Raw genomic sequence first — 26,395 nt, forward strand, 5'->3', positions numbered from 1 at the left:
GGCGTACGACAGGTCACCAGTTCATCACAGGGCTAACACTTTTTTTAACTTGTAACTTTTTTTCAATCCAAGTTGCAGTTTCTATCACCACACGTAATCAAATATAGCTGTGATGTGAATACTCTCTTTTGGACGTTGGGTGCAATGCTCAAGGGCATCTCAACAGTGGCTATCGAAGGACATGAGGGAGCATGTCATCAGTCTGCTGGCGTGCTGTACCACGTCCCATCAGTCTGATTGATCTGATTTGCGTCTCGAGACGCACAAACACATATTCAAGCACGGAAAAGCATTAACACACTCATATTCTAGCTTGGAGTGAAGAACAAACACTCCTACATGCACACGCGTATTCACAGAAGGATTTGAGCATAAAAGGCAAGAAGAGTCGTCTCTCTTTAGAGCAAACATATCGACTGGCTTGATTCATAATGTTTGATTCATAAGACTGGTTTCATACGCCTCCCTAAAATATTGTATTTCTTCTGATGTCCGTGTCTTTTTTTAAATCCTTTTCTAACAAGATGTGCACTGCTCTGTCAGAACCAGCTATTGATTGTTTTTTCTTTTGAACCTTACAACACATTAAACAGATATGGTTGGCTGCATATATGATTCTGCATCTATTCAGTATCTCATACAATGACAGACTTAAACTTTATGTTTATCACCCTTCTTTTTATTCTTATGTTAATGTGATTTTTGAGCAATCTCAGGCACAAGAATGTTGCATGCATTAATCTTCGTGCCTTTACACCTATCAGTACATGCAGTGGTTGAACAACTTACAAGAGAACATTTTCCTTATGAAGAAAGTCTTCTTTGCATGGTGCTGAGTGGCTTACGTGCCTTGCTCAAAGGCAACACAATGAGTCACTAACTGACAAGAAGATGCTTAACCTTCACTGTTGCACACTAGAATTTCTGCAGCACTCCTGAAAAATAAACCCTCCTGAAACCAAGCAAATATGCAGACAAAGAAAGAAAGGATTGTGAGTCTACAACTTTATTTTAAGCCCCACTATATAGCAGTAAATAAACATTTAAAAAATGTTAAACAAAAATGTGTATCACAGTGTGCAGCCATATTATAGTGTGTTATAAACCTTGCTTTTTGTCTACTTCCACTATAGTAAAGTGTTACTAGCGAATAGCACCTGAACTTTGAAAATTTCTCATCCAGTATGAAATGAGATTTGACAAAGGAGCCAGATGGAGCAGATTGTCCAGAGAGTCCAAATCCAACAATGGAAGTCTTTTCTGTTTTGAATAGAAGATCTGGCAACTTGATGAACAAGACGCAGCTGTGCCTTCAAAATGACTTTTTAAGATGACTTTATATGAACCTCAAGAAGCATCGCGCCTGTGTGCGTGCATGTCTGTGCTATACTGTAACAGGAAGACCCACATAACATAGACACAAAAATAAGAATCCTTTTGAAGAATGAGACAATGAACTTTATGCGCTAATGGAAAATGCAGCAGATCAGCTTAGTCTCTGTCTCTGGCGCACTGTCTCCCTCACTCTCATGCTTAAATGTTCTTGGAGACACACAGCCTGATTTTTCTTTCATGAGACATACATTTCATGAGGATCAGTGCTTTGCAAAACAATATTTCAGTTCACTGCAGCATTCTCACCTTAAAACATGAAACACGAAAGTGTTCAAAACAATTTTTTCCAAATAATTGTGTGTGTTTTTTAATCTTTATTAATGAAAGTATCCTTGTGGAACATCACTCTCATATATTAGAATGACATCCCTAAAATTTCCAAGAAATTCAAATCTCCTGCTGCAATGTCACATATTGTGTAAGTAAAAAAAACATCTCTCTTCTAGACAGTAGATGCAGCTGTCTTCTCCTTTCAGAAAAACAAGGGAATAATTTGATAGTGTTGCTATGTTGGCTAATGTTGGAGAGGTGTTTGTCTTGTCCCCCTGAACCGAGAAGACGTAACTGTAATCTGGTTTGGATAACACTGACCCTGAGCAATGGATTTGTAGACCAATAGGCTACTTTTATATGCTGTAGATGTGTTGGGTCTGACTTTATTTGTGCATAGGTTCATCATGACCTGATCTGTGAATGTTTAAAGACAATACCAGACCAAAACTCCAGAACTGAAGGGAATTTCAGGACAAAGCGTGTTCTCTGCGGCCAAGTATTATTAAACCAGTTTCAGTGTAAGACATACTGAACTCCTGTGGACCTTCTTCCTTTGATGTATGGGCAAAAAGATAAAATCTACAACAAAAATGTTCAAATAAAATGATGCAGTGGTATTGCATGACTGAGTCAAGTTGTGGGCTGAGTATTTCTTCCTTCCTGGGACTAAAATATTTGTTTCACAGTTTGAGCATGATGCTCGTAGACAGCCAGTTAAGTAAAGTGCATCAGAGTTATGTATTATTAACAGCTTAGTTGTTGAGAGGGAAAAGATTGGCACTGGTATTAGCAGACACTGAAGGTTTCAATACTGTATGAGTATTGGACATGAAAAAGTGATATCAAGCCATCCCTAGTTTCAGTGTCTGGTGATATGTCATAATGGTTGGATTTAATTGAGGGAAGGTTAAGAGCTGCAGAGTGTTAATTTGATTTTAGCGAGCTGCATTCATGGTCTTCGTTAAGAGCTTTACAGGGAGCGGGTTTGATTAGTTGCATTCATGAGCTTTATGCTGATGGAAATTATTTTGTATAGATTAGTGACCATGGGAAGTTATATTTGGTTCAGTGTGTCTCAAGTTGTCTAATGCCCCTACAAAGACAGTCATTGGCATTTAATATGACATGATCTTGAATCTCTAGACCACCGATTTAATCACAGGGACACATTGAAAATATAAACCCACTGAGCTAATTTACAGGGTTTTATTAGTGGAATATGGCATAAAGAGAATATTACATTACTAAATATTTTTTCATATCACCTAAAAATAAGAACTGTTGTGTTTTTATTGCCCTAGAATAAGACAAATAAGTCTCTTCTTCCTTAAAGGCCAGGTTGCACTGTAGCCCAGAACAGACATATCAAACACTGGCTCTAGAGACGGCGTTTCACATTTTGTGCAAGCTTCATGGGTGCTGTATGTTCTACTACGCACGTGGAAGAGGACAGACGACCCTAACGCTAACCCTAACACATAAACTGCCTGTCATTGTGCCACTGTGGATTTTAAAACTTGGTTTCAAAGTTCAATTCAGCATAGTAACCTCCACACAATAACCATGTCCTGCCGTTCCAGTTAATGAGGATGCTGCAAAGTGACATCTGCCCCTCAAACCGACATGTCTCAGTCGGTAAAAAGGGCCGCCCCAAGAAGCAGGATTTCAACAACAGCCACAATGAGACTATGCTGAAAGAGTGACAGGACATCAGAGCAAATTCAAAGGAGGGATTCACAAGGAAGTATAAGGCACTCTGTGGGTGGTTGTCACTCTCAGCATGTGAATGAGAAAACGCTGGATTCCAGAAGAGCGAAAAACACGTAGAATGACCTTAAAAGCGAGGAAGGGGAAGCTGGAAATGACTAAAAGAATGGAAGAATGAGGACAGGGACATGGCAGGCGTTTAGAGACTAAGCACAAGCACAAACATGCCGACACAGAAACTCAAGAAGGACAAGAGCAATTCATAGGAGAACAATGAGTTTTACTTACAGTTGCATAATAAGAAAAGGAAAAATTAATTTTTAAGATGTTCTCAGAAAAGAGACCACAGAAAACAGAAGAGACGTTTTGTCTGTGTTGAGTTTCTCCATTCAGGTCCTCTTTTCTCAAAAGTGTGATTAAATGAGGATTGACTCATTCTCCCTGGGTTTTAGTTCCCCTGCTCTGAAGAGCACATGAGGGGAAATGTCTGTTTTTTGAAGACAAAAGTGTTGCAGAGAAATACTGGATGCAAAACTGGAGGATAAAACTGTGTCTTTATGATTACAGTGTTGATTACAAAGACTCAGAAACCTTTACCATTTTCATCGAGCTGCTTGGTTTATATACAAAGACCTTAAAATAGTCAGTAATTTTCTCTCATTATAACACAATAAGCAAACAACAGCTAGCCATTAAGACATAAGAGGCATAGTTCCCTATGGTAACAACATGCACATGCCACTAGACCACATGATGCCATCTTTACTTGGAGAAAAATCATTTTTCTTTGCTGTCTGTAATGACTGAGATGCCTCATCTGCACAGTGAAGTAGGTTTCCATCTGTGCTAGGATGGAAAGAAGAGCAACCCTTCATTTAACTACTAAACCGGGGGCTTTTACCAGCAGAACTGGCCGCTTTGTACCTCCATGTGAATGGCGAAATTGCTCTTAGCATGGTGGAAACAAGCCCCTTGACAACTGAAAGCCTCCTTTAGACTGTGCAGCGTCGTGATGAAAAGACGCTGTTCTGGCTCAAGATGTTCAGCTCGTAGGTTTTTGTCAGGGAGCAGCAAAAAGGTGTGAATGGGCTCGAAGAAAGCACAGGAAGAGGCAGAGCAACAGGAGGAAATGGACTTTATTGAGCCAAATTTCTGCTATACTTTAAACGATTTAAATTTTTAGATTTAAGGTTAGTTAACTAAGTATAAAAGTAAAATATTTACATTAAATTTAGGAAGATAAACTGTACCATCTTTGCTGCATTTTTTCTACTTTTGAAGATCATTTCTGTCAGATAGAATTCAACAACACTTTACTCACAAATATCGTTGCAGTGACAGTTTTAGGGTTGTTGTTACTGTTAGCGGCACTGCATTAAATAATTTAACCCATTCAGATCCCCTGTCCATTGTCTAGATCTGTTATTAGCGCCACACAACTCCACCCAAATGCCCAAACCTATTTGACTGGATGTCTATAAGCCAATCAAAGTGTTCCACATCATCTAAAGTGGACTGCAGTGGAGCGACACACCCCATTTATCAGCAAACAGGGCTGGTTATGAGGTGAGGAGGAAGCATAAGAGCATGAGAACATGAGATGTTTTATACTTAGACATGTCTAAATATTATAAGAAAGAGTTAGACCTTTTAGTCAGGATCTTAAAAAAAAAAAGAAAAAGAATATGTCCATTCAAACCAAAAGGGGACCTGGATATTACTGTCAGGGAAATAAGGAAACAAACTAATTTATTCCGACTGTTACATATGCAATCAGTTCATTATGCATCGTATTGATTATTATTACACAGGTTATTCACCTCAGGAGACTGTGAAGATACTATTTTTTGGAGAATTTTGTTAAAATAATACATGCAATGTGCTTCAAAGCATCACTTCATTCATTTAAATGAGTTAAACATTATGAAAAATGCATAAACCTGTGCTTTTGTTAAAAAAAAGTCTCTTAAGACTATTTATTGTCAGTTTTACAATAAGGTGGGTTAATACTTTTTTTATTGCTAACAATTTATGAGTGTATTTAAAGTAAAAATCCACTAAAACAGTATTTTTTTACGCGTTTGAAAGATAACTGGGCTTCTGATTGGGTTAATCAAGTACAACTCAATCCACTTATGTAAATCGCTTTATTTAAATTGAAAATTGTCAAGGTTCAAAACACATTATTGTATCGTTGATTAAATGGCCCATTGCAATGCAGAACAACCTGCTAGTTTAACTTTTATCTAATACCTGTTGCACTTATTCACGCACAGATATTTGCAACAATAATTGGTGACTGTATTGGGAAGCTCAAGAACATTCCTCTTAATTTTCTTTCAAAACATATTGAGATAAATTTAATTTGAATCACATAAGCAATATATTTTTTATACTGCTCATTTGATGATGTCCCATGAAGTACATTGTAAAGCTTTTTCCATATCTCTGTGTCTTTGCAATGGTGCTGATGAGCAAAATATTATCATATGAGAACTGATAACCAGAAAGACCAAGGCCGGTGGAAAAAAATAAATTATTTATTTTAACATCTCATCAATTGGATTTGGTTAGATAAAAACTTAATTAAAATGAAAAGCACTCACAACAGGAATCTAAATTTGCTGCTGCCTATTTCAACTTGGTCTGATGGCTTTAGCAGAGGCTGTAGAGTTGGAAAGATGAGTAAAGCAGCCGGTGAACTAAATGTAATTAGTCGTCTTTGTTCAGAAGGGACTGGTGTTGGAAGAAAGCTGCAGTTTTCAATTCTGGTCAAACTCAGGGTCTTCAGAGGAGGGTTGTCAAAGGGCACATGACAGAAAAGCTTCAAAATATAAACCGGCACACATGCCAAGATTCACATTCACACACAAACTGCCACGCAAGGTGCCAAACAGCTCATAAGGAGCAGTTAGGGGTTCAGTGTCTTGCTCAAGGACAATTTGACATTCTCTCTGGAGGAGCTGGGGAATTAACTAGGAACCGTCCAATTACTAGATGACCGCTTGACCTCCTGAGTCGGCCCATTCTCACTTCAAGCATGTCAAGTACAGCAAATACGGCTTCAAATCATGTAGTCTGCAGAGTCATTTCTATCTAATGTTTATGAAGTCAGGTGACATGGTATAAAAAGTGAAAAAGTCCACATACGGAGGAGATCGGTCAAACAAACACAGGACTCTCACCCATTCTTTTTTTACATAAGTTACATACTTACTTACATAACTTACTTCAGAAAGGTGGACGTGCATAAGTAACATACTCATTTTAACCCAAAGCGTGATCTTTCCCTCAAAATGCCCAAGTAGTTTTTTTGTGCCTTTATTTTAAAAGTCTGCCTGGACGTTGCATATTGATTTTTGCTAACTTGACTGCAGAGCTGCGCACATGCATAACTGACAGTATGAGCTACTCAACCAAGGATGCACCCGACTCTGAATATCTTATTCAAGAAAACATAAATTATGTGATGGAAACAGATATTTCTTCTGACTGAAGTTGTTCATTATGATACAGAAAAATTCAGCTCCTTGATATAGTTACAGAAGGTTGCATCGACCTGAATCAGTCACTGATTCAATCACTGAATACCTGTAAACTGAAAGATACTTGTATATCTTCACTGTAGAGTTTCTGTTTCCGATGAAAAATAGAATTTTTTGATTTATAAAACATGGTCTTTTCAGTTCCTAGGCTACAGAGAGAGAGAGAGAGATGAAAAGTACAGTGTGAGGATGTTTAAGTATCTTTCATATACCAGTGTTAAATCATTTTGATGCTTTGCAGGAACAACAAGTGCATTGCTGATGAATATTAGGTATAGAACGTCTGTCCGATTGAATGTGACTTACGGTATAAACATATAATTTGAAGCGTAGGGCCACTAACCAAGCTGCTGCATTTGTTAGTTTAGTTTTTGATGCGAACATGTTGCCTGAGCCATGCATGTAGAGGTCAAAGGCTCAGGCTTGTCTGCGGGGGTCAGTATGGCGATTTCAGACTGCTCTAAAGAAAGACATAGCTCGGTGAACGGTGATGGGAGACTGCAGCTGTAAGTCTGACGCAAGTGGGCAGTGATTTGGCATCTGAAGCTACAATTACCTCATCAACAAGTCGCAGGAAAGAAAGACTTGTGACATATTTGCTTTTTAACACAATATGCTAACTTAACACTAATCTAAAAGACCCACACTCTTACTTAATACCGCTTTACCTGCGAAATCTGAGCTCTGAACAGTTTGACTGTAGCCGTGTTTGAAGCAGGAAAGATGCACCCTCTTAACTGCATTAAACTGCTTGGCTCGGCAGAATGGTGCAGCAGTGGTGTCAGCCAAATCAGTATATACCCAGCAGGTGAATTAAAAATCTATCTTTATGGAGCAACACATTAGCCAACACTCACATTACCATCCTTCACATAAAGATCTACTTTATAAGAAATGGGGGAGATGGGGTGGGGGGGTGCTGGGATGTAGTATATAACCCTCAGGTGAATTAAGTCTTTATAGAGTGCTGCATATTAGCCAACATTCATATTAGCATCTGCCTCCTATAAAGAAGAGTGGAAGGAAATGTTAAGGGAGGAAAAGGCAGAGAAAAGATACTAAAGGATGATTTATGTACAGCAGGTGAATTAAAAGTCCATCTTTACAGGGTAACATATTAGCCAACACTTACATTATCATCCCTCACATAAAAATAATTTATAAGGAGGAGACGAGAGGTGGGAGGAGAAGAAGTGAGGAGAGGAGATTATAGGAGGATGCAGTTGCACTTTGAAGAGGTATTGCTAAAGTTAAAAGCTGATATTTATAGAGACAAGGATCAGAGCCAATATTCACATTTTATGTTCGGGGAATATTGAGTTTAAGGTAATATTTTCAGTGAAGGATAGGAGAGACAGGAATACAGAGGAACAGGGAGGAGTGGAGGAAGATGAAGGAGAGGGAAAAGAGTAAGAGACGGAAAGATCAAGGAAGAGAAAAGAGGATGGCAAAATGTCAAAGGGAGGGTGTTGATATGTTCTGACAGGATCTCTGCAGTAGAGCAATGATGCTAACTTAACCCTCCATTTGAATCATACTTGAGACATGAGTTTGTGAGGCCTGTGCTCCATCAGTATTATCAATACTTTCCTGAAAAGTCTGGTGTACGCAATCTGAGACACGTCTTCTGACCTCTGGTGGATTATTGGTGAACTGCAGGCAGCAGCCGTCCTGTCAGTGCAAAATCCAACATGGCCACCTTCATGCAGTAACTTGCATGTTTTTGGCAGGAAAGTCTTTGCTAATTTTGAAAAAAGTCACAGTAAGAAAAACATTTATATTATACATTTCAGCTCATTCCAACTCATATGTCTGTTTATTTTAAGGCAGCGCCCCCCAGAGGAAACGATAAGTACCACAGGACAAGTATGAAGAAACTTCCTAATGCTAACCTTTGCTAATACTTGTCTTTTAAATTAATTTTCATGAAATAAATCCTTGGCTGTTATAGAATCTGTATGTTATATTCACCAAATCTGATTTTACTGACCACCTTAACATTTCAAGGCAACTTATTGCAATAGATTTTAGAGTCCAAACTCTTCAGTTTTGAAATAAACGAAAAGATAATTATTTGCAGATTTGAGTTTTAGAAACTCAAAAGCAAAAAAAAAATATATATATTTTTTTTAAGATTCAAGTTAATCTAACAAAGAAAAATACAGTATTTCAATAAAAGCTAGTTGGTCGAGTTGGTTTCAAAACTCAGAAATCATTTGCAGTAACCTGCCTTGAACTGCCTTGAAAGTTCTGAGCTTCTTGTTTTTGTTTCTATAATAAAAACCGTTGTGATTAATAAATTTTCATAAACACCTGACATATCAAATATGATACAAACAAAATATGATTTGTAAATGAGGCAGTTTCCTTGTAAAAAAAAAACAAAAAAAAAACATCTAATTAACATCTGAATTTGAATTTTCTGGCAATTATTTAATTTATCAGGCTTTGCAGGCTTAAGAGAGAAAGATTTGTGGGGATGAATTGAAGACAAAAAGGATGATTTGAAATTTAGAGGCAGACAGACAGGAATCACAAAACCATGGAGGTCACAGCACTAAAGGAGTGAAGGAACAACTGGTCCACCGAGTGTCGTTCACAGAAAAAGAGATGGGTATGGAGAAATATTATCCAAATGAAAACAGGGTGATGAATTGATCACAAGCCTTGAAAAGTAAGGAAGGAATGATTAGACGGAGGGGTGGCAGTGACAGAAAGGGAGGTGAAGAGTTAGAGGGGGGGGTGCGTGATGAAATCAATCATTATCAAGGCCGTGTCCTCGCTGCACCTCCAGCAAAATGGAGAGTTCATTTTAGCTCGCCTCCTCGATATACTCTTCACGCCGCGCTCACAAATGTGCTACGCTAGAGGAGGCACATGGCTAAAATCGTTGTTGGATTCCCCGGAGCCACCACGGCGCCGGTTATGGGTGAAATGGCCTGAATCCTATTTTGAGCGACGGCCGCCCGGCAGCCGGCTGCGGCATCCACTACAACAGCGAGGCAACAATGGAGCGTGGAGCCAGTGGAGGAAGCGAAAGGAGAAAAAAAGCACATTTTGTGTGATTTCCACATAATGGAAGAAGTCACAGCGAGGCTTCAGTTAGACTCGCCGGGGTTTAATTTGTGTCTGATCCATCCAGAATCTCATCCTGAGGGTACGGCACTACTTCTGTCAAAATAAAAATCTCCCTTTTTGAAATGTTTCAATTTGTCTCTTCTGGCAGTCTTGTCTCATTTATTTATTTATTTATTTAGCTCTACGGTTCTCTATTCCAAATTTGTCACACAGTAGATGCACACTGGACACAGACCCCCAGTTTGAGAGAACATTGTCTTCCAGAATCCCCTCTGAGTAATTTTCTAAAATAGTTTTCAGCTTAGAAAATAATAAAGTCTTCATAGTCACTGATCAAACTAAGATTGCTATAGATTACAATCAATCAAAACAGCCAAGCATTTTATATTCCATAGGTTTGATCAAGAACTGATCCACCGGGTTCTACTGAGAACCCTTGTATGTTCATAGGGTTTGAACAGAAACCCTTCCAGAGGGGTTTAACCAAGAACCATTTTTTCTAGAATCTACCCAGGGGGTCCTACTAAGAATCATTTTATATTTCAGGTTTAATCAAGAACCCACCCAGGGGGTTCTACTGAGAACCCTTGTATATTCGAAGGGTTTTATCAGAAACCCATCTAAAGGGGTTTTGCCAAGAACCTTTTTTTTACTAGAATCTACCCAGGGGGTTCTCCCGAAAACAATTATATATTCCAGGTTTTATCTAGAACCCACCCAAGGTGTTCCACCGAGAACCAATTTGCATTATGGTGCAAAGAACCCTTGACAAAATAGTTTATCAAGGATCTCAACGATCACTCACAGACCTTTTAACCAAAAAAGGGTTCTTCACAGCAAATGATTCTGAGTAGAACCTCACCCCTTCAGGTTTTAGAACCCTTATGTCTAAGAATGTATTCTATTTACTCTTTATATTCTTTTATATTACTTATCATATAATGACTCTTTATTTTATGTATTTTGTTCCTTCTTTAAATTTTATTTATGATATGGATTTTCTGTTTTCTTTTATCTATGTGAAACACACTGAATTGTCGCTGTGTACAAAATGTGCTTAAATAAATAAATTCGCTTGCTTATTCATAAATTGTTTTCTTGGCACAGCAACCTGTAGAGCTCCCTCTTTAAAAGTTGATGATTCGTGTCACCAGTCGAGAAAACCGCCAGCAGACTCACATTTTGCCTGTCGAATCCCAGCGCTTTTGTCATTGTGCACAGAAGACTGCAGGAGGAGCAGCACAGCAGGCTGTAAAGTTTACAAACTGAATCTTGTCGTCTCAGAATGACTGAGCCATAAAACTAACTGAGGCAGAAGTCGAGAAGAGCGATACAAACAGAGGGCAGCGCAGCCCGTGTCTGCTGGGCTCCCTGGACGCTCTCGTGCCCCGGCGCCGACTGTCAATGAAGTCAGCTAAACTACTTCTGTACCAGACGTCGGTGCATCCTCCTACAGCTGCCCAGTGTGACTGAGTGCCGGGCTGACAGAGCCGTCAGCAGCCCGGCAGGAGAGGCGCTGTGTGGTGTCCTGCAATTTTATAACTGATCTATGACCAGTGGGCGCACTTTTACTTTCTCTGTGTGGAAATCTGATTCTTGCACATAACAGATGATGAACGAGGTTTTAGAGGTTAAAAAAAAAAAAGAGTATGTAGGCTGATGTGGTGTGGAGTGGCAGCTCTGCCGGTGCACACTGGCTGGTAAATTGTATTGAAGAAAATGCATATACTGGATTATATATACAGAGAGAGAGATAAATAAAGTATAAACGCCCGCTCAGAGTCAGTGCATCAGTTAGACATGCCGACTCTCAGTGAGCCCTTGTAGTCAGTCAGACTAAAAACCAGCCCTGATATTTTGGTTTTTAGTTTGAGATCACTATTTTATTTATAATCATATTTGGGTAAACAGTAAAGTTTTACAAACTTTGCAAATTAGTAAAGGTTTCTCCAAGATCTAATTTCTGCTCTAACTTGCTGATATGAGCAATAATGCCATCGTCATCAATTTTGTTGGCAATTTTGCTCATCAGTACTGTCATAACTGTTAGCTGAATAGCCAATCTGCATTGCCATAACTGTTTGCAATAAAGTACAACAACTTCAGAATAATTGTTGACAATAATTCCCATGGTTATGATGCACTGCTTCAAGCTGTTATATTTTCATTGACACTTTATCCCAGAGTGACAGAAACTAAAAGGGGTTTAATGTCTTGCTTAACGACAATCACTTCATCTACTTAAATAGCTGCTGCAAGGGATCAAATCTGGCCCAAACTTATCAGCTAGAGGACTTCTTTATAATCGGTGCTAGAGCCTCTGTGTTTTATCTATAAAGAGGAGGCCCAGGAGAACATCAGCTGGTCTGGATTTGATGGGTCACGGGAGACAATAAAATCCTCAAAACCACAGAGCTGAGGAGAATTTTGGTTTCTACCTGGGTCCTACGATGTTCATACATGTGATTGAGTTTTAAGGTTGAGTGCATTACAATGCCCACAGCCTTATGATTTTCAATTGTCTACAGAATTGGTTCCCAACCTGGGGTCCGGGCCACCCCTTAGGTGGGCACCAGAAATCACAGGTCCTCAAAATCAGATGTGCACATATTAACTAAAATCACAATTTCAGAGTTTGTGCACCTTTTCCAAAATCAAATTTAAGCACTTTTCAAGCATTTTTAAGCTTTTCCAGTCAGTAAATGACATATTCAAATATAAAATGATTATTCCACCTCTTCATCGCATTAAATCAGATGCTGTTTTGCTATTATCAACCAAAATTATGTTTTGTGACGGAAAGTTTAATGACGATGTGTTGCACTTCATCTAAAAAGTTCACTAATTAATTCAGTCAGGGAGCGATTTATTATGGACATAATACAAGCAGTTTCAAGCACTTAATCCAAAATCCAAACACTTTTCAAATCTGTAACTGCACCTGTACAAACCTGCATTTTCCAGCTTGGGGGGCTCAGCTTTTCTTTGAGGGGGGCATGCCAAGGAAAAAAAAGGTTGGGAACCACCGATCTACAGTAATGTCAATGCACATCGTATCATTCTGCTAAGCCCCGCCCATTAAATGATGAGCCAAATCTGCACACAAGGTTTGAAGAGAAATGTCAAGGTTTATAGACACATTTACAAAACGGAACAGAATAATATTTCCTACTGCAGCTTTAATTGCTAATTCACCAGAAAACTGACTCAAAATGTCCAAAAAAAACTGTACAGAAAAGGAGTTTCCAGAAACAGGGTCATTACACAGCAATTTGACAAAAATAATTAGTAAAATGTTAATTATCAACCAAATTTCAAGTCAGTTTAATTTATACCACTAGGGAATAAAATGAAACCACTTGAAGAAATCAACCTCACAATACTAAATCTGAGAAAACCTGCACTTATGATACAAGTTGGTATGAAATGAACACATCCTTTACAACTTTAGCAGTATGTTAATGAAGAATGAATTTGAAATTGAAATGAAATATGTTTGAAAATGTTACAAGTAGCTGTTGATTATGAGGCCTGAGCAGAGCTGCAGAAGCTAACATGAACAGAAAGGTGAACACAGAAGGTGTGGAGACAAACACACAAACACACACCAACACTGCCAGTAGCCAGCAGGCTTTTGAACATCTGTCATACCTGCCTGCTCCAATCGCATCACACATACACACACACACACACGCACACACACACACACACACACACAGAAAGCACCCTGTGAATAGATGTGACAGCTCAACACAGCGCCACTAGCCCAGAAACACATGTTCCTTTCTACTACGCTTTACACACACAAATCAACACACACACCTACACACACACATACACACACACCTACACACACACACACACACACACACACACACACACACCACCTCTGTCCCACTTCACTTCACATCAACCATCGTCTTCTTTCCCTTGCTCCCTCTGGTCTCACTTGGATCACTTTCTTCTCCACCACTTTCCTTTCTTTTCTTCCTCTTCTCTTCCATCCTTCTCCTCTTCCATTCTTCCTTCCTTTCTTTCTCCCATCCTTCCCCTCATTTCCTGTCTTCCTTTTGTCCATCCTTCCCCTCTCTTCCTCACTTCCTTCCTTTTATTTCTTGCACCCTTCCCTGTCTTCCCTCCTTTCTTTATTTCATTCTTCCCCTCTCTTCCTTTCTTTCTTCCATTATTATCTTTCTTCCTTTGTTTCATCCTCCGCTGTCCTCCTTTTTTCCTTCCAACCTTCCCTCTTCCTTTCCCCCATCCTTTGCTTTCTTCCTTTTATTCTTTCTTTCTCCCATCTTTCACCTCATTTCTTTCCTTTCATTTCTTCCACCCTTCCCTTTCTTCCTTCCTTTCTTTATTTCTTCAATCTTTTCCCCTTTTTCATTTCTTAGTTCTATACTTTAATTTCTTCCTTTCTTCCTTTCGTCCATCCTTCCCCTCTCTTCCTTTCTTCCTTCATCCTCTGCTGTCCTCCTTCCCTGTCTTCCTTTCATCCATCCTTCCCCTCTCTTCCTTTCTTCCTTCCATCCCTTCCCTTTCCTTTCTTCCTTCCTTTCCAACTCTTCACACCTCTCTCTCCTCCCTGCTTCATATTTCCCTGTGTATTTTAGTGTTTGTGTTTGTGTGTGTGTGCGCGTGTGTGTGTGTGTGTGTGTGCGTGTGTGTGTGTGTGTGCGTGTGTATGTGTGTGTGTGTGTGTGTGTGTGTGTGTGTGTGTGTGTGTGTGTGTACGTGTGTGTACGTGTGTGTACGTGTGTGTTTGTGTGTGTCTTTACACTACAAGACAAAGACAGCTTTGCTCTTCAGTTTTGTGTACCTATTTATTACAGCTGTCATGTGGGTCTGGTTTAGGTTTACAGAGTGAACAGAGGGAATGAAACGAGGTAATGAGGAAGAGAGAGACACACTGATGACATTCTATATTTTTATTATTGTCAGTAAAGTCCATGAAAAGACCAAAACCAAATCTGAATTTAGATTTTTTTGTTTGTAGCCTGCAAAGCTCCACTGTTGTCAAAAACTAATAAAAACATCAGTGAGTCACACGGCTGGGCGACCAGTTTATTCATTATAATGAACACACACAGTTTAGATTTTTGTCAAAAATACTCACTACATAAAAAAGACGTGGATTATTCCTGAGCTGTTACTACTCTCCAACAAAAGAATTTATTCCTGCCTTTGATACAACACTGTAAAAGTAAACTTTACATAATTAAACTTATTTAACTGTAGTCGGCTCATTTTTAAAGATACTGGAATCATATGAAATTAGATGACCTAAGGCATACATTGGCAGTTAGCATGCCATGCCAGCTTGTTGGGAAGGGTGAAAAGTTTGTGAGGAAAAACTGGCATGACCAGTTAAGGCGTCCATTTACCTAAAAAAAAATCCAAATGAAATGTATACCTAAAGTCTCCTCTTTACAAATGTGCCCTCTTTATGCTAATCCCATGCAGCCATGAGCAAAACCATACTGATTGTTTTTTTTTGCCTGTAGTATAGATGTGTTCTTCCTGCCTAGTTTAAAAATGGTATATTTCAGTATTCCTGCATGCCGGAGTCCCTGAGCAGAACTGGAATTGCATAAATTGAGTATGACTGGAAAGCTGAGATTCAACGAGCCCAGATGAATTCATGTGAGATGATGTTATTCCCCATAGTATTCATTGCAGGGAGACCATGTTTTGAAACTTATTATTACAATACTGGTTACTTGTTAGAATTAAATTAACCGTCTGAATAGCGATAACTTCCACTGGGACACACAGGCTCCAGTCTATGAAGGCAACATCAAGTGTAAATTATTAATGTTCTAGATAAATAACAGTGCTTAAATTAAGTTTCATCCTGTTTATTCCTTCTTTTTTTTACAGTTTGGTGAACCCAGGATGATCGTTTTCAGTACGACTCTTTTCTATGCATTTTCAAGAAAACTGTCCATGCAAAAAAAACACTTTCTTCAAAAGAGAAAGAGAAAGAGTGAAAGGAGCTCATTTGCACTTTAAAAAGTTCCAGAGACTGACTGCCTATGCAGAGAGCAAGAGGAGAGGGAGACCCCAGTGCTGTTGGCAGAATAAGTCATTAAACTTATTGCTAATCGCTTCATAGAAATAAAGTCACTAGAGGAAAAGTTGCTAAATCTAGCAACAAAGTTGCCAAATTGGCATCACTATGTACTTTATGAAGTACATTATCAAGCTTATTACATGCTTACGTACCAAAAAATACACATATCTATGTTTGGCACACATTTGTATCATTTAAAAATTATTTTATGGCTTTATTTCCTGCTCACTGCACATTATCACACCTGTTACATGGTTCTGTACTAAACGGATTTATAATTTGATACAAAGTATTAATTTTAAAATGATTTTAGCGATTTAAAAATGACTGATCGTTTCTTCAGAGTCTATGATTACAGCTGTGTCCATTGCAACAGTCTGTTCTAGATAACAACAGTCTGATAGGCATAGAAACAGTTTTCTATACAGAAATAACAGACCTTATAGTGCTGCAATTGACCAATCAGAATTGAGTATTTAACAAAGCCATGTAGTAATTGTTAATACATATTTTGTAATACATCTATAAACATTATTTAAATGGCCACCATAAAGTTGCAACTTTACATTTGCTTAATAAATGGTTTATAAAGCATAAAATTACATTATTTTAATGTCTGTTAACAAAATAACTGTAAACTAAAGTTTAATTAACAATAATTTCACCGTTCATTAATGATGTTATGATATGACCTATATCTTAAGTAGAAACTAAGGAGGTTGGGGCTGAGTGCCAAAGATAGGAGAAGGATTTACTGACAATAAGAATAATATTAAATAATGTCATCCTCATAATTCAAGAGAAAGGCAGATAGAAAGGAAGAGAAGAAGAGAGGAGAATAAGTGAGCAGGAGGGAAAATACATAAGGAGGGAGAGAGGGAGTGTGTCTGTGCTATTAGCACATAATTTTCACCTGCTGATTACCACAGACTAAAAAATTTCAGGGGGCGGACAGGAGATACACAAATATACTGACACACACACGCACGTGCACACACACACACACACACACGGTAATGTAAAAACAGAGATACACAAAAATAAAATATGTGCAAACTCAGACACAACCACAGACACATCAAATTCCCATTCCAATTAGATTAAAGTTTTGACATAACTTACTTGAAACATAAACAACTGGAGCCCCAAGACACACACACACACACACACACACACACACACACACACACACACACACACACACACACACGCTACATTTTCTTACATTAAAGTAAAGGCATTGTCAGTAACAGATAAAATACTACAGGGAAGAAGCACAATTCAAATGCATCAGTCTCCTCTGTGAATCAAAGGTTAGATGCAGATTGAGCACCTTTACTCTTCCGCAAAGTTTGCCTCACTCTCCTCTTCTCATCCTTTATCTTACTCACTCCAACTCCACTCCTCTCACTGAAAAAAAAAATCACTGACAAAGACCTTTGTCTCATTTCTTTCCATCAGAAAAAGCATTTGAGAAAAATGGCTGAGCAAGACAAAAACAAAAGGGAAAGGTAAAAGAAGATAAAGAGGGGGAAAGCGGTGGGGAGATTGGCAAAGGTGAAAAACAGACAGAGAAAGGGACACAACAAAGCAAGGAAAAGAGAAGGAGCAAGTGAGCAGAGGAGCAAAAGAAGAGAAGAAGAAGAGGAAGAGAAAAAGATAGACATGAAAGAAGTAGAGAGCAGGGGAGTGATAGAGAAAGAGAGACACGGAGTGTGATGAAAAGGGAAATAAGTGAAGAAATGAGCAAAATTAAAGCAAGAAGAAAGTGAAAGGTCAAAAGAGGAATTAATGAGGAGAGAAAGAAACGAAAAGAAGCATAGGCAAACAAGAGTCAACAGAGAAAGATAGACGGAAGGACATTTTGTAGAAGAGAAAGAAGGCTGAGCGATGATGGCTTCCTATTGGGTGTAGCTGGTCCTCACACACACACACAGTACGTCTGAGATCTGATGGGCTGTCACTTTATCAAATGAACTGCCACTCGTTGTGTCCTTACACCCCCGCTGGGATCCTCATTATCGGCCATGATTGCCCCCACCTAACCTCCCGTATCTCCTCCTCCTCCTCTCCTCCTCCAGCCCCCGCACTCCACCTCTCCTTCATCTCCGGGGCACCTTCTTAACATCCCAATTATCATCATCTTTGATTTGCACTCTCGTTCTCAAGAATAAGTAATTGGAGACTTTTTTTTCCCTTCCTTTTGGTCTTCTTTTTTTTCATTCACTCGTTTGCCTTTTAGCTTCTCTGTCTCTAAAGCCGGTTACTCAGAACTTACTCTAACCGTACTCAAACATTACCCTAATCATACACAAACCATAGTTTATTTACCTGCAACCTCTCAATATGGGTGTTCTCTTTGATGCAACACGTTTTCAGTCCCCACTTGTCCAAATACAGCAGCTTGGTCGGTTGCGCTACACATTAATTGTGTTGTCAATACTTAGTTGGACAGCAGAAGCTGCAATTATAAACCGAAAGTGTCTGCTCCACGCAGTCGAGTTACAGCACGGAGTAGCAGGAGCCAGATTTCAAACATAACGCTGTCGGCTAATCACAGCCTGATTATGAAGTTGACATATGGTTACATAGACTGAAATCCACAGGAAGGACAAAACTGAAAATAAGAAGCAAGGACGAGTCTTACACTGTAGGTTGATCACAGCTCTATAGCTTTCAGTTCAATTTAACTGCTATAAATATCTACTCCTAAAAAACTTTTAAATATTTCTCATGACTCATAAACAGACACTAACTCATTCAGCAAACATTCGGCATTCAGTTTAAATGATAAATTACAGTAAATATATTACAGATTGCTATGTTAGCGTTACTTTAACTTGTCTGTGGACGTTAGCTACAGTGAGTTAAGGGGAAATACTAAAGATCTAACGTTACAGGTCGAAGTAAGTGCTGCAATGTTGAATTGTGCGTCACTGCTTATATCTTTTTTCGTAAAATGTCTGGTAGAATCGGTAACACAAGTTTATTAACTGGCGGGAAAATTTCCTCACTGTAAAATCTACTGTACACTTCAAACTATGACACTTTATGTACTCTTCTTGCATCGTTTTTTACACATGCAGGGTCAAGATAGCCATGACAAATATGCAATATGTAACATAAAGCAACATAACAAAACGTATGTTACTGACAGTACATTATAACAAGTTATGTAACAAATTAAAAAAGAGTCTCTGTTGACTTTTGGTTTGAAAGTCCACCAAACCTCCTCCTCCTCTAAACACAGACTTTCTCTTTGAATTATGTCACCTGACTTCAACGGCGCATCAAAACGTAATGCTTGAGGGGTACGTACAGTGTCGTGGTCTGAAGCATAAGAGCACTGACCAAACTGCCATATTTGATTGATTGGGAGTGAGAACGGGCTGTTTGATGTGTCATTTGAGTATTCGGACTTTGGAACATGTGGACACAGCAACTGTTTCTAGTCAGCAAAGCATTACCATTCTGGACCACAATGGATCCAAGGTCCCCAACAACAGAAGAAAGACAACAAAAGACCCAAACAACTCTTTAAAGAAAAAAGGGAGCGACAGCGAATTCAACAGGGAATTTAAAAACTGAAGTAAAAGAAAGAAAAAAAGAGAAAGACGCATCACTCACCCGCACATTTAGTCCTGGTGACCAGCGGCGGCCCCGGCGGCCCCGTCCCTCCCTCCCCAGGTCTGGATAGCAGGACCTTGATCTCGTACTCCACGTCTGGGTCCAGGTGCCACAGTTTATAGGTGGGGGCATCCACCACGTGGGTCTCCGCCCAGTTCCCTGAAGTGGTGCGGTACTCCACCTCCTTCAGGATGATCGGCCCGTCGCCGATGATGCTGTTGGCGTTGGGTTTTATCCAAAGGTACGTGGCGCCAACGGCGAGAAGCTCAGGTGGAGCAATGGGGGTGGGTGGAGCTGTGAAATGACAACATGGGTGGTTATTTAAAGGAACAGTTCACCACTTTTTTTTTTCCGTAGTTTTAAATTTGTTTTCCTACATGACATGACAGCTTTCTGCTTGATGACTTCGCTATGTATATAAACAGGGCTGTAGCTACTACTGAGGACACTGAGGTCATGTCCTCAGTGCTGTCTCTGCAAATTTGGGGGATTTTAACAACATAAATTGTTGTGTACATTGTACAATTACACACAAACTATACATGGTGTCTTTTTATGGCTGAGTCTAGTGTTTATTTTAGACTTGGTATCTTTAATTTGCAAAAACACACATTTACTGAGTTATTTTTGTCTTTGAATTCTGGTTTCTTAAAACATGCGGTTTCCAAAAAAATTCAATTAAAGTTTGTTCTTAAGTCAAGTAAAATTTTTCTTGACAAATAAACAAAAGGATGATGGAGATTTTTGTGTCAGAAAACAACCTGCACCATCTTTTTCTTTTTAAGACAATGACAAAATCTGGGGGAAAATTCTTGAGAAGAGTTTATTTCTACAGGAAACGAAGAAAGATAGAAATAGAAGAAATATTATTTTTGTGCTTTTTTTTTTCAAGAAACACTTGGTTTACAGTGCAATTTAGAAATAAATTACTTAATGATGTTAAGATTTTTTGCAGGCCTTATAGGCTCCGACACTCCATTTAGACCATCATTTAAGTGGAAATTTTTTACAATAAATGTAATTAAATGTATAAATAAAAGGAGAATATATGATATTATATGAATTTATAATAATCAGAAACATTGACTTTGTATGGTACAATACAATATGATATAATTTATTGTCCCTGTAGGGAAATTTGTCTTTGACTGAAATGCTGCACACAAGAATGCCTCTACAGTCGCAGTAAAACAACCCGCATAATAAATTTTACATAATCCACATTGCACATTACAAGATATTGCACACAACACATATTACACATACGCCGGGATGAAAACACCATGAAACAATTGCACAATCCCTGCAGCCTCAAACAGCATTGTTTTAAGGATTTAATTGAAGTAGGAACAAATGAGTTTTTAAAACGGTTGAGTTTAGGGTGGGGAACTCTGTGCCATCTGTCAGAGGGCAAGACCTTGTCAGTCAGTTCCTTTTTGGTGAAAATAGAGGAGTTTGACTCCTGACCTCAGTATCTTGGCTACAGACCTGTATATAAAACCCCTCGGTTTGTGGGGGGGCATCAGCGCAGCAAACTACGTCTCCAATTTTTGCTCATGACTGAGAAAAAGCCGCTACATGTAGATTCAGATTTGTCTTTCTTTTGGGGTGCAGCAAAAATTCTACTGACAATCAATGAAGCACATCGTCCCTGTTGAATCATGCAGTTCATGTCAGAGCCAATCAGAAAACAAATATATCACCCTGTTTTGACTGTAACTGTACCCCCACCCGAGCTTATCGCTGTGAAATTAGAATACATAACAGAATTCATCTTCCCCGAAAACTGTATTAAAGTCCAATCAGCGGTGCCTAAGTGTGTGACGCTCAAACAAATGAATGAATGTTGTACAACCCTCAGGGTGCTCGCTGTAATTTTCAAAAATAACAAACACAATTTGAAATGCATCATTTCATTATGTGGTATTTTTTTATGTACCACTTGCCTTCAAGATATTTTCAGGCCCTCGATTGATTCCCCCAATAAAAATATCCATAAACATGATGGAAGAAAGTTAAGAGTCCAGTCTTTTCAGGCTGATTTGCAGTACAGTTCGTCATGATGTATCGGTACCCAATTTTACTCCAGAGGCTAAAGTTTTACATTGTATTATTACACCCTGAACCCTCATAGACCCTTGGAATATGATGTATGTTGATCTGGTGCTCAAAGCGTATTCTTCTGTGCAACCGCGGTGACAAACCGGTTACAATGTGAGACACAGTTTTACTTTTGAATTGAAAACAGTTGCCTCTAAAAGCTAAAAAGGAGACATTTTACAGTTCCCCACCTGTAGCTCTAATCCATCACATTGTTGACATGTTGCTGACAGCTACTTTGCCACTAGACTTTCACATTATGCTACTTTAAAATAATGGCCTCTGTCAAGCCTAAAAGCATAGGATGTTTTATTACTCCCTTCATTTTCTTTTTTTTTTTTCAAAACCAAATTCAAGACAGCAGCATCTATTTAAAAATGAGATACCAAACATCCATACGAAGAGTGAGACCTTCATGAAATGCGACACAAAATAGCTTTTAGCTGAAAAGCACATACTGAAAGGAGAACATCACATGATGGGGATCAATACTCTCTTTAATTTGAGTAAAAGAACTTCAAGTACTGGACAATGTCATCCACTCAACCCCAAATCCACAAGTGAGCCTTCATACTGTTATTATTAGCAGGAAGTTTAATTAACAATGTATAAATTTGGATCCACTGTATGAATATTGCTTGCTCCCCACTGAATCAAGCCAGATGGTAAAATACAACTTCAGCTCACACGGCTCTCTAAAATTCAATGCCGCAGCGAGAGGCAGACGTACTGGTGCTGACTAACATAATGATGTCAAAACACGGCAACCTGAATCAGTCGGTTCAAGAGCAACAGGAACAGATGGAAACAATGACGAGCACAGTTTTTTCTGCTGGTCATCAGACTCTGACACAGTGAGAATCCTGCCCATCAGCATGAACTCTAGGTAATCACCGCGGACAGCGCCCACATGTCTGATGGTAGCAGGATCAGCACCTTGGACAGCGGCGGTGACACACTTAAGATCTGCCTGTGCAGTGGACTGATTTCTGGCTAATCTTGAACCTTTACATCACAGGTAAAAATACTGTTATTTTAGATCACTAGAGTTTTCAGTCACGACATATCTACCTGAGCTTCTGTACACGTCCCTGCTGGAAAATAAAAGAGCAGAGAGAAAACAAGGTCTACAGTCTATTTAATTGTTGACCTTTCATCATTAGATTTAATTAATTTGCACAACCCTTTCTAATTGTATCATTAACATTTGGGCCATATTGTTTACAAAACATTCATGCTAATAAAGAATATTTAATTGAAAATTTAATTTAACTGTGTCTTAATAGTCTCAGAGTTCAGACCACATAATCATTTTCATACTAATATTGAGATCAAAATAAGACAAAAATTCACAAATTAACTTTAAAATTGCTTCAAAGAGACTAGCTATTATGATATCACAGCCTCCATAAATTCATCGTACAAAAAGTTCAATGCTCTAAAAGAAATGCATGTATGATGGAGGACTAACCATTATAACATGCCATGGCACTGAGTGTTTTGAAAATGAACTCCTTACTCCATACAGTAAACAGCTTAAAGAGTCGTTTTAAGATTGAAGTCTAGGTTTCTAAGTATAAATCTTTTTTTTCTCTCTGTGGCAGGTGCTTTGTCAGTTGACAGCTACGTTATGCTAGCTAAGAATAATGGCCCCTCTCCTCCCGCTGTCTAAAAGCAAAGTCCTGATCTCACTCTGCGAGTTTTTTACTTTCCTCAAGGCTGCATTAGAATATGTATGGTGGCTGCGGGACCGATGAATCAACTGTCAGTCACCGCATACTCATCCATCTCAACTATATGGAGGCTGTGAGTGTGTGTGTGTGTGTATGTGTGTCCGAGTCTGTTTGTGCATTCGTGAGTGCAGGGGAGAGTGAAAGACAATAAGCATCTGTGTGTGTGTGTGTGTGTGTGTGTGTGTGTGTGTGTGTGTGTGTGTGTGTGTGTGTGTGTGTGTATGTGTGTGTGTGTGTGTGAGAGAGAGAGAGAGAGAGAAGGTGTATGTGCACTGCATGCATTTGAATGCATATAGTCCAGTCAAAATAAAGTGCAGTTATGTACCCTCTATTAACATTCATGAAGCTTAGAAAGTTGTGATGAAGTACCAGCAGTTTCCTTCCAAAAAAGAAAACAAGAAAATAAATTATCCTCATCATTCTCAAATAGAGAGTACAATTTGATCAACAAGGGCCTCAGACATACTTAAAAGTGCTGTTTCTTTTTCTTTTTATGTCACATTTTCTAAATGGCCTCTTTAATAAATATAAATAATTTAATAAAAGACTACTTCAGATGCAGAAAAAATGGCTTCATCCTGTTGCAATTTCTTTTACTAGTTTAGAAGAAGAACATGGGGATGTGTTTCATGTGTTAACGTTCTTCTTAAAAAAAAAAAAGGTCAGCTTCAATAGAAAATACACATGCATGTTTGTCGTGAGGAAACTAAACGTGCAAATTCTTTGACTCCTTCCTTTAATGGCGGCCCATTAACTGTATTTTACAACTGCTTTAACACAGACTCGACTCTTCATTAACATCATTTATATTCAACAACTTCTCCTGATGTTACTCGGCAGGAGGACGGAGAGAGCTCATTCAATCACTCCCTCCCTCCGTCTGTTTCCTCCCACCGTCCCTCCATCCCTCCCTCTGCCAGCTCGTTTACAGCGCAGAGTTACAGAGGCCACCCGGCGACACACAACCTGGCACCCACGATGACATGGTGGGAGCACGCACACACACACAGAAACACACACGGAGACAGACACGCACATGTTGATACAAAGTAGAAACGTACTCGTATCTATTATACATATATGAATACGCCCACACAAAGTGAAGCCTGTGCTTGCATATACAAACTCATGTCCTCACACGTCCATATATTTAGAACTGGAGGCTAAGCCATAACTACACGCAACAAGTATACAGCCATGTTTGAAGACACTGATAGAAAGCAACAAATACACACACAGACCTCCTCACATGGATACAGAGACAGTATACAGGCACACTCTGATTGCTCATCAACTACACTTGGTGTTCATACAGTGATGTTAATGAAGTGTGAGAGGAGTAATAAGAGGAAGGGGGAAAGGAGTGTCTTAAGAGTGAGAAGAACCCTGAATGGTGGAAAAAAAATTTCGTCGAGTAGAAGAAGGAAAGGATGGAAGAAGGAGGAGAAAAAGGGTGAGGGGGAAGAAATGAACGATGATGAACTCAAGCAAAAATGTAGGACATTGAGAGCACTTGAAAAACAAGCGAGTGGGGTGAGAAGAATGAGTTAGAAATCAGAACATACTTTCCCGTCGACCATTTGTGTGCAAATGGCAGAAATTTGTCTTTGCTTACACGTGCAGAGAAAACAGAGGAAAGCTGCTTTAGTTGTACGTTTTCTCTTGCTATGTAAAAGTCATCATGACGTCATCACATCAGCCTGTGGCCAGCGAGGTTCAAAAGATTCCCGAGAAATATCAGCAGGATTCGTCTGCTGGGAATGGTGACGGGAAAACCAGTCCAGCACAAATTCAGTAAATAATATATGGTAATAATATGTTGTGGAGCTAAAATCCACACAGTCATCTGCAGGTATCTATTCTTTCTTAGTTAGCATAGATTTCACGTCGGCCAAAGCATGTGTGCAACCAGCAGCTCATTTGTAACACAGCATCATTGCGCACTTGTTCCCGAGGACCTATGTCTGCACAACTGAAGCACGGGTTTACTTCACCTACTGCATAAAAATATTAGCATCTACAGTACATGCACATACTGCTTGTGTATCATAATAGACACATACATGCAAACAGACACACACTGCTGCACTCCACTTTACCTCTTTTAAGCCTTTTGTCATTTTGGACCACAGAGCGATGACAATGAGCAAGCTGTATGCGCAGTTTGGCAACGGAAGCATGGCGGACCACAACAGCCTGTCGATGGACGCCGCAAACACGAGAAGTTTTGGTCGCGTCCTCAGTCCAGTTAACATGCTTAATAGCTTGCGGCCATAGATGTTGCCGATTGCTCTGAAATAGGTGTGATCCTGTCTGTACAATTTTCTGTACAACATAGACCCAGACATTTTGGTCATTTTGTTGCTGGTAAAATGTTTAATTCAACATCTGCAGCTTGATAACTCATCTGGATGACAGGGAGAGACCACTACTTCTCTTGCAAAAATGCATGTGCAACTTTTTGATGACATCGGCAGTAAAGGGGTCTATAAATAAACTTTAAAGTCTCTAATGAGAGGTATCACTGTCAGTGCCAGGTGTCCTGATATAGGACAAAATTCCAAAACTTGCCTGGGAGTTTTGGTGCATTACTGACATTTCCCAAACACCTCAAAGTTTACATTGAATTAAAAGAAAAAGTCTGCATTGCAAAAACTTGAATATGAATATGAGAGCGGAGACGTCTGCAGGAGTCTTCGTCCCGCAGGACACTGTTTTGCCTCTGCAGACACTCGCACTGTAGTAAAAACAAGCAGGGCTCATGAAGTTTTAAAATGGGATACAGCAGGAGTAGAGCACTGTAACTGTGGGACAATAAAGACTTCTGTGTGTGTGTGTGTGTGTGTGTGTGTGTGTGTGTGTGT

The 26,395-nt window shown here is 39.2% G+C and overlaps 1 protein-coding gene across 1 annotated transcript in view; it reads right to left on the reverse strand.

The window, feature by feature from the left end:
- The window catches only part of ptprt (protein tyrosine phosphatase receptor type T), a 485,707-nt gene that overhangs the window by 308,494 nt on the left and 150,818 nt on the right, over nt 1-26,395 (reverse strand). The window contains exon 8 of the mRNA XM_084740791.1: nt 19,699-19,992. Within this exon, the coding sequence (XP_084596917.1) occupies nt 19,699-19,992 (294 nt within the window). The remainder of the gene's footprint in view (nt 1-19,698; nt 19,993-26,395) is intronic.

Source organism: Lutjanus erythropterus, chromosome 2 (genome assembly GCF_056507025.1).
Source record: "Lutjanus erythropterus isolate fLutEry1 chromosome 2, fLutEry1.hap2, whole genome shotgun sequence".
Lineage (NCBI taxonomy): Eukaryota > Metazoa > Chordata > Actinopteri > Lutjaniformes > Lutjanidae > Lutjanus > Lutjanus erythropterus.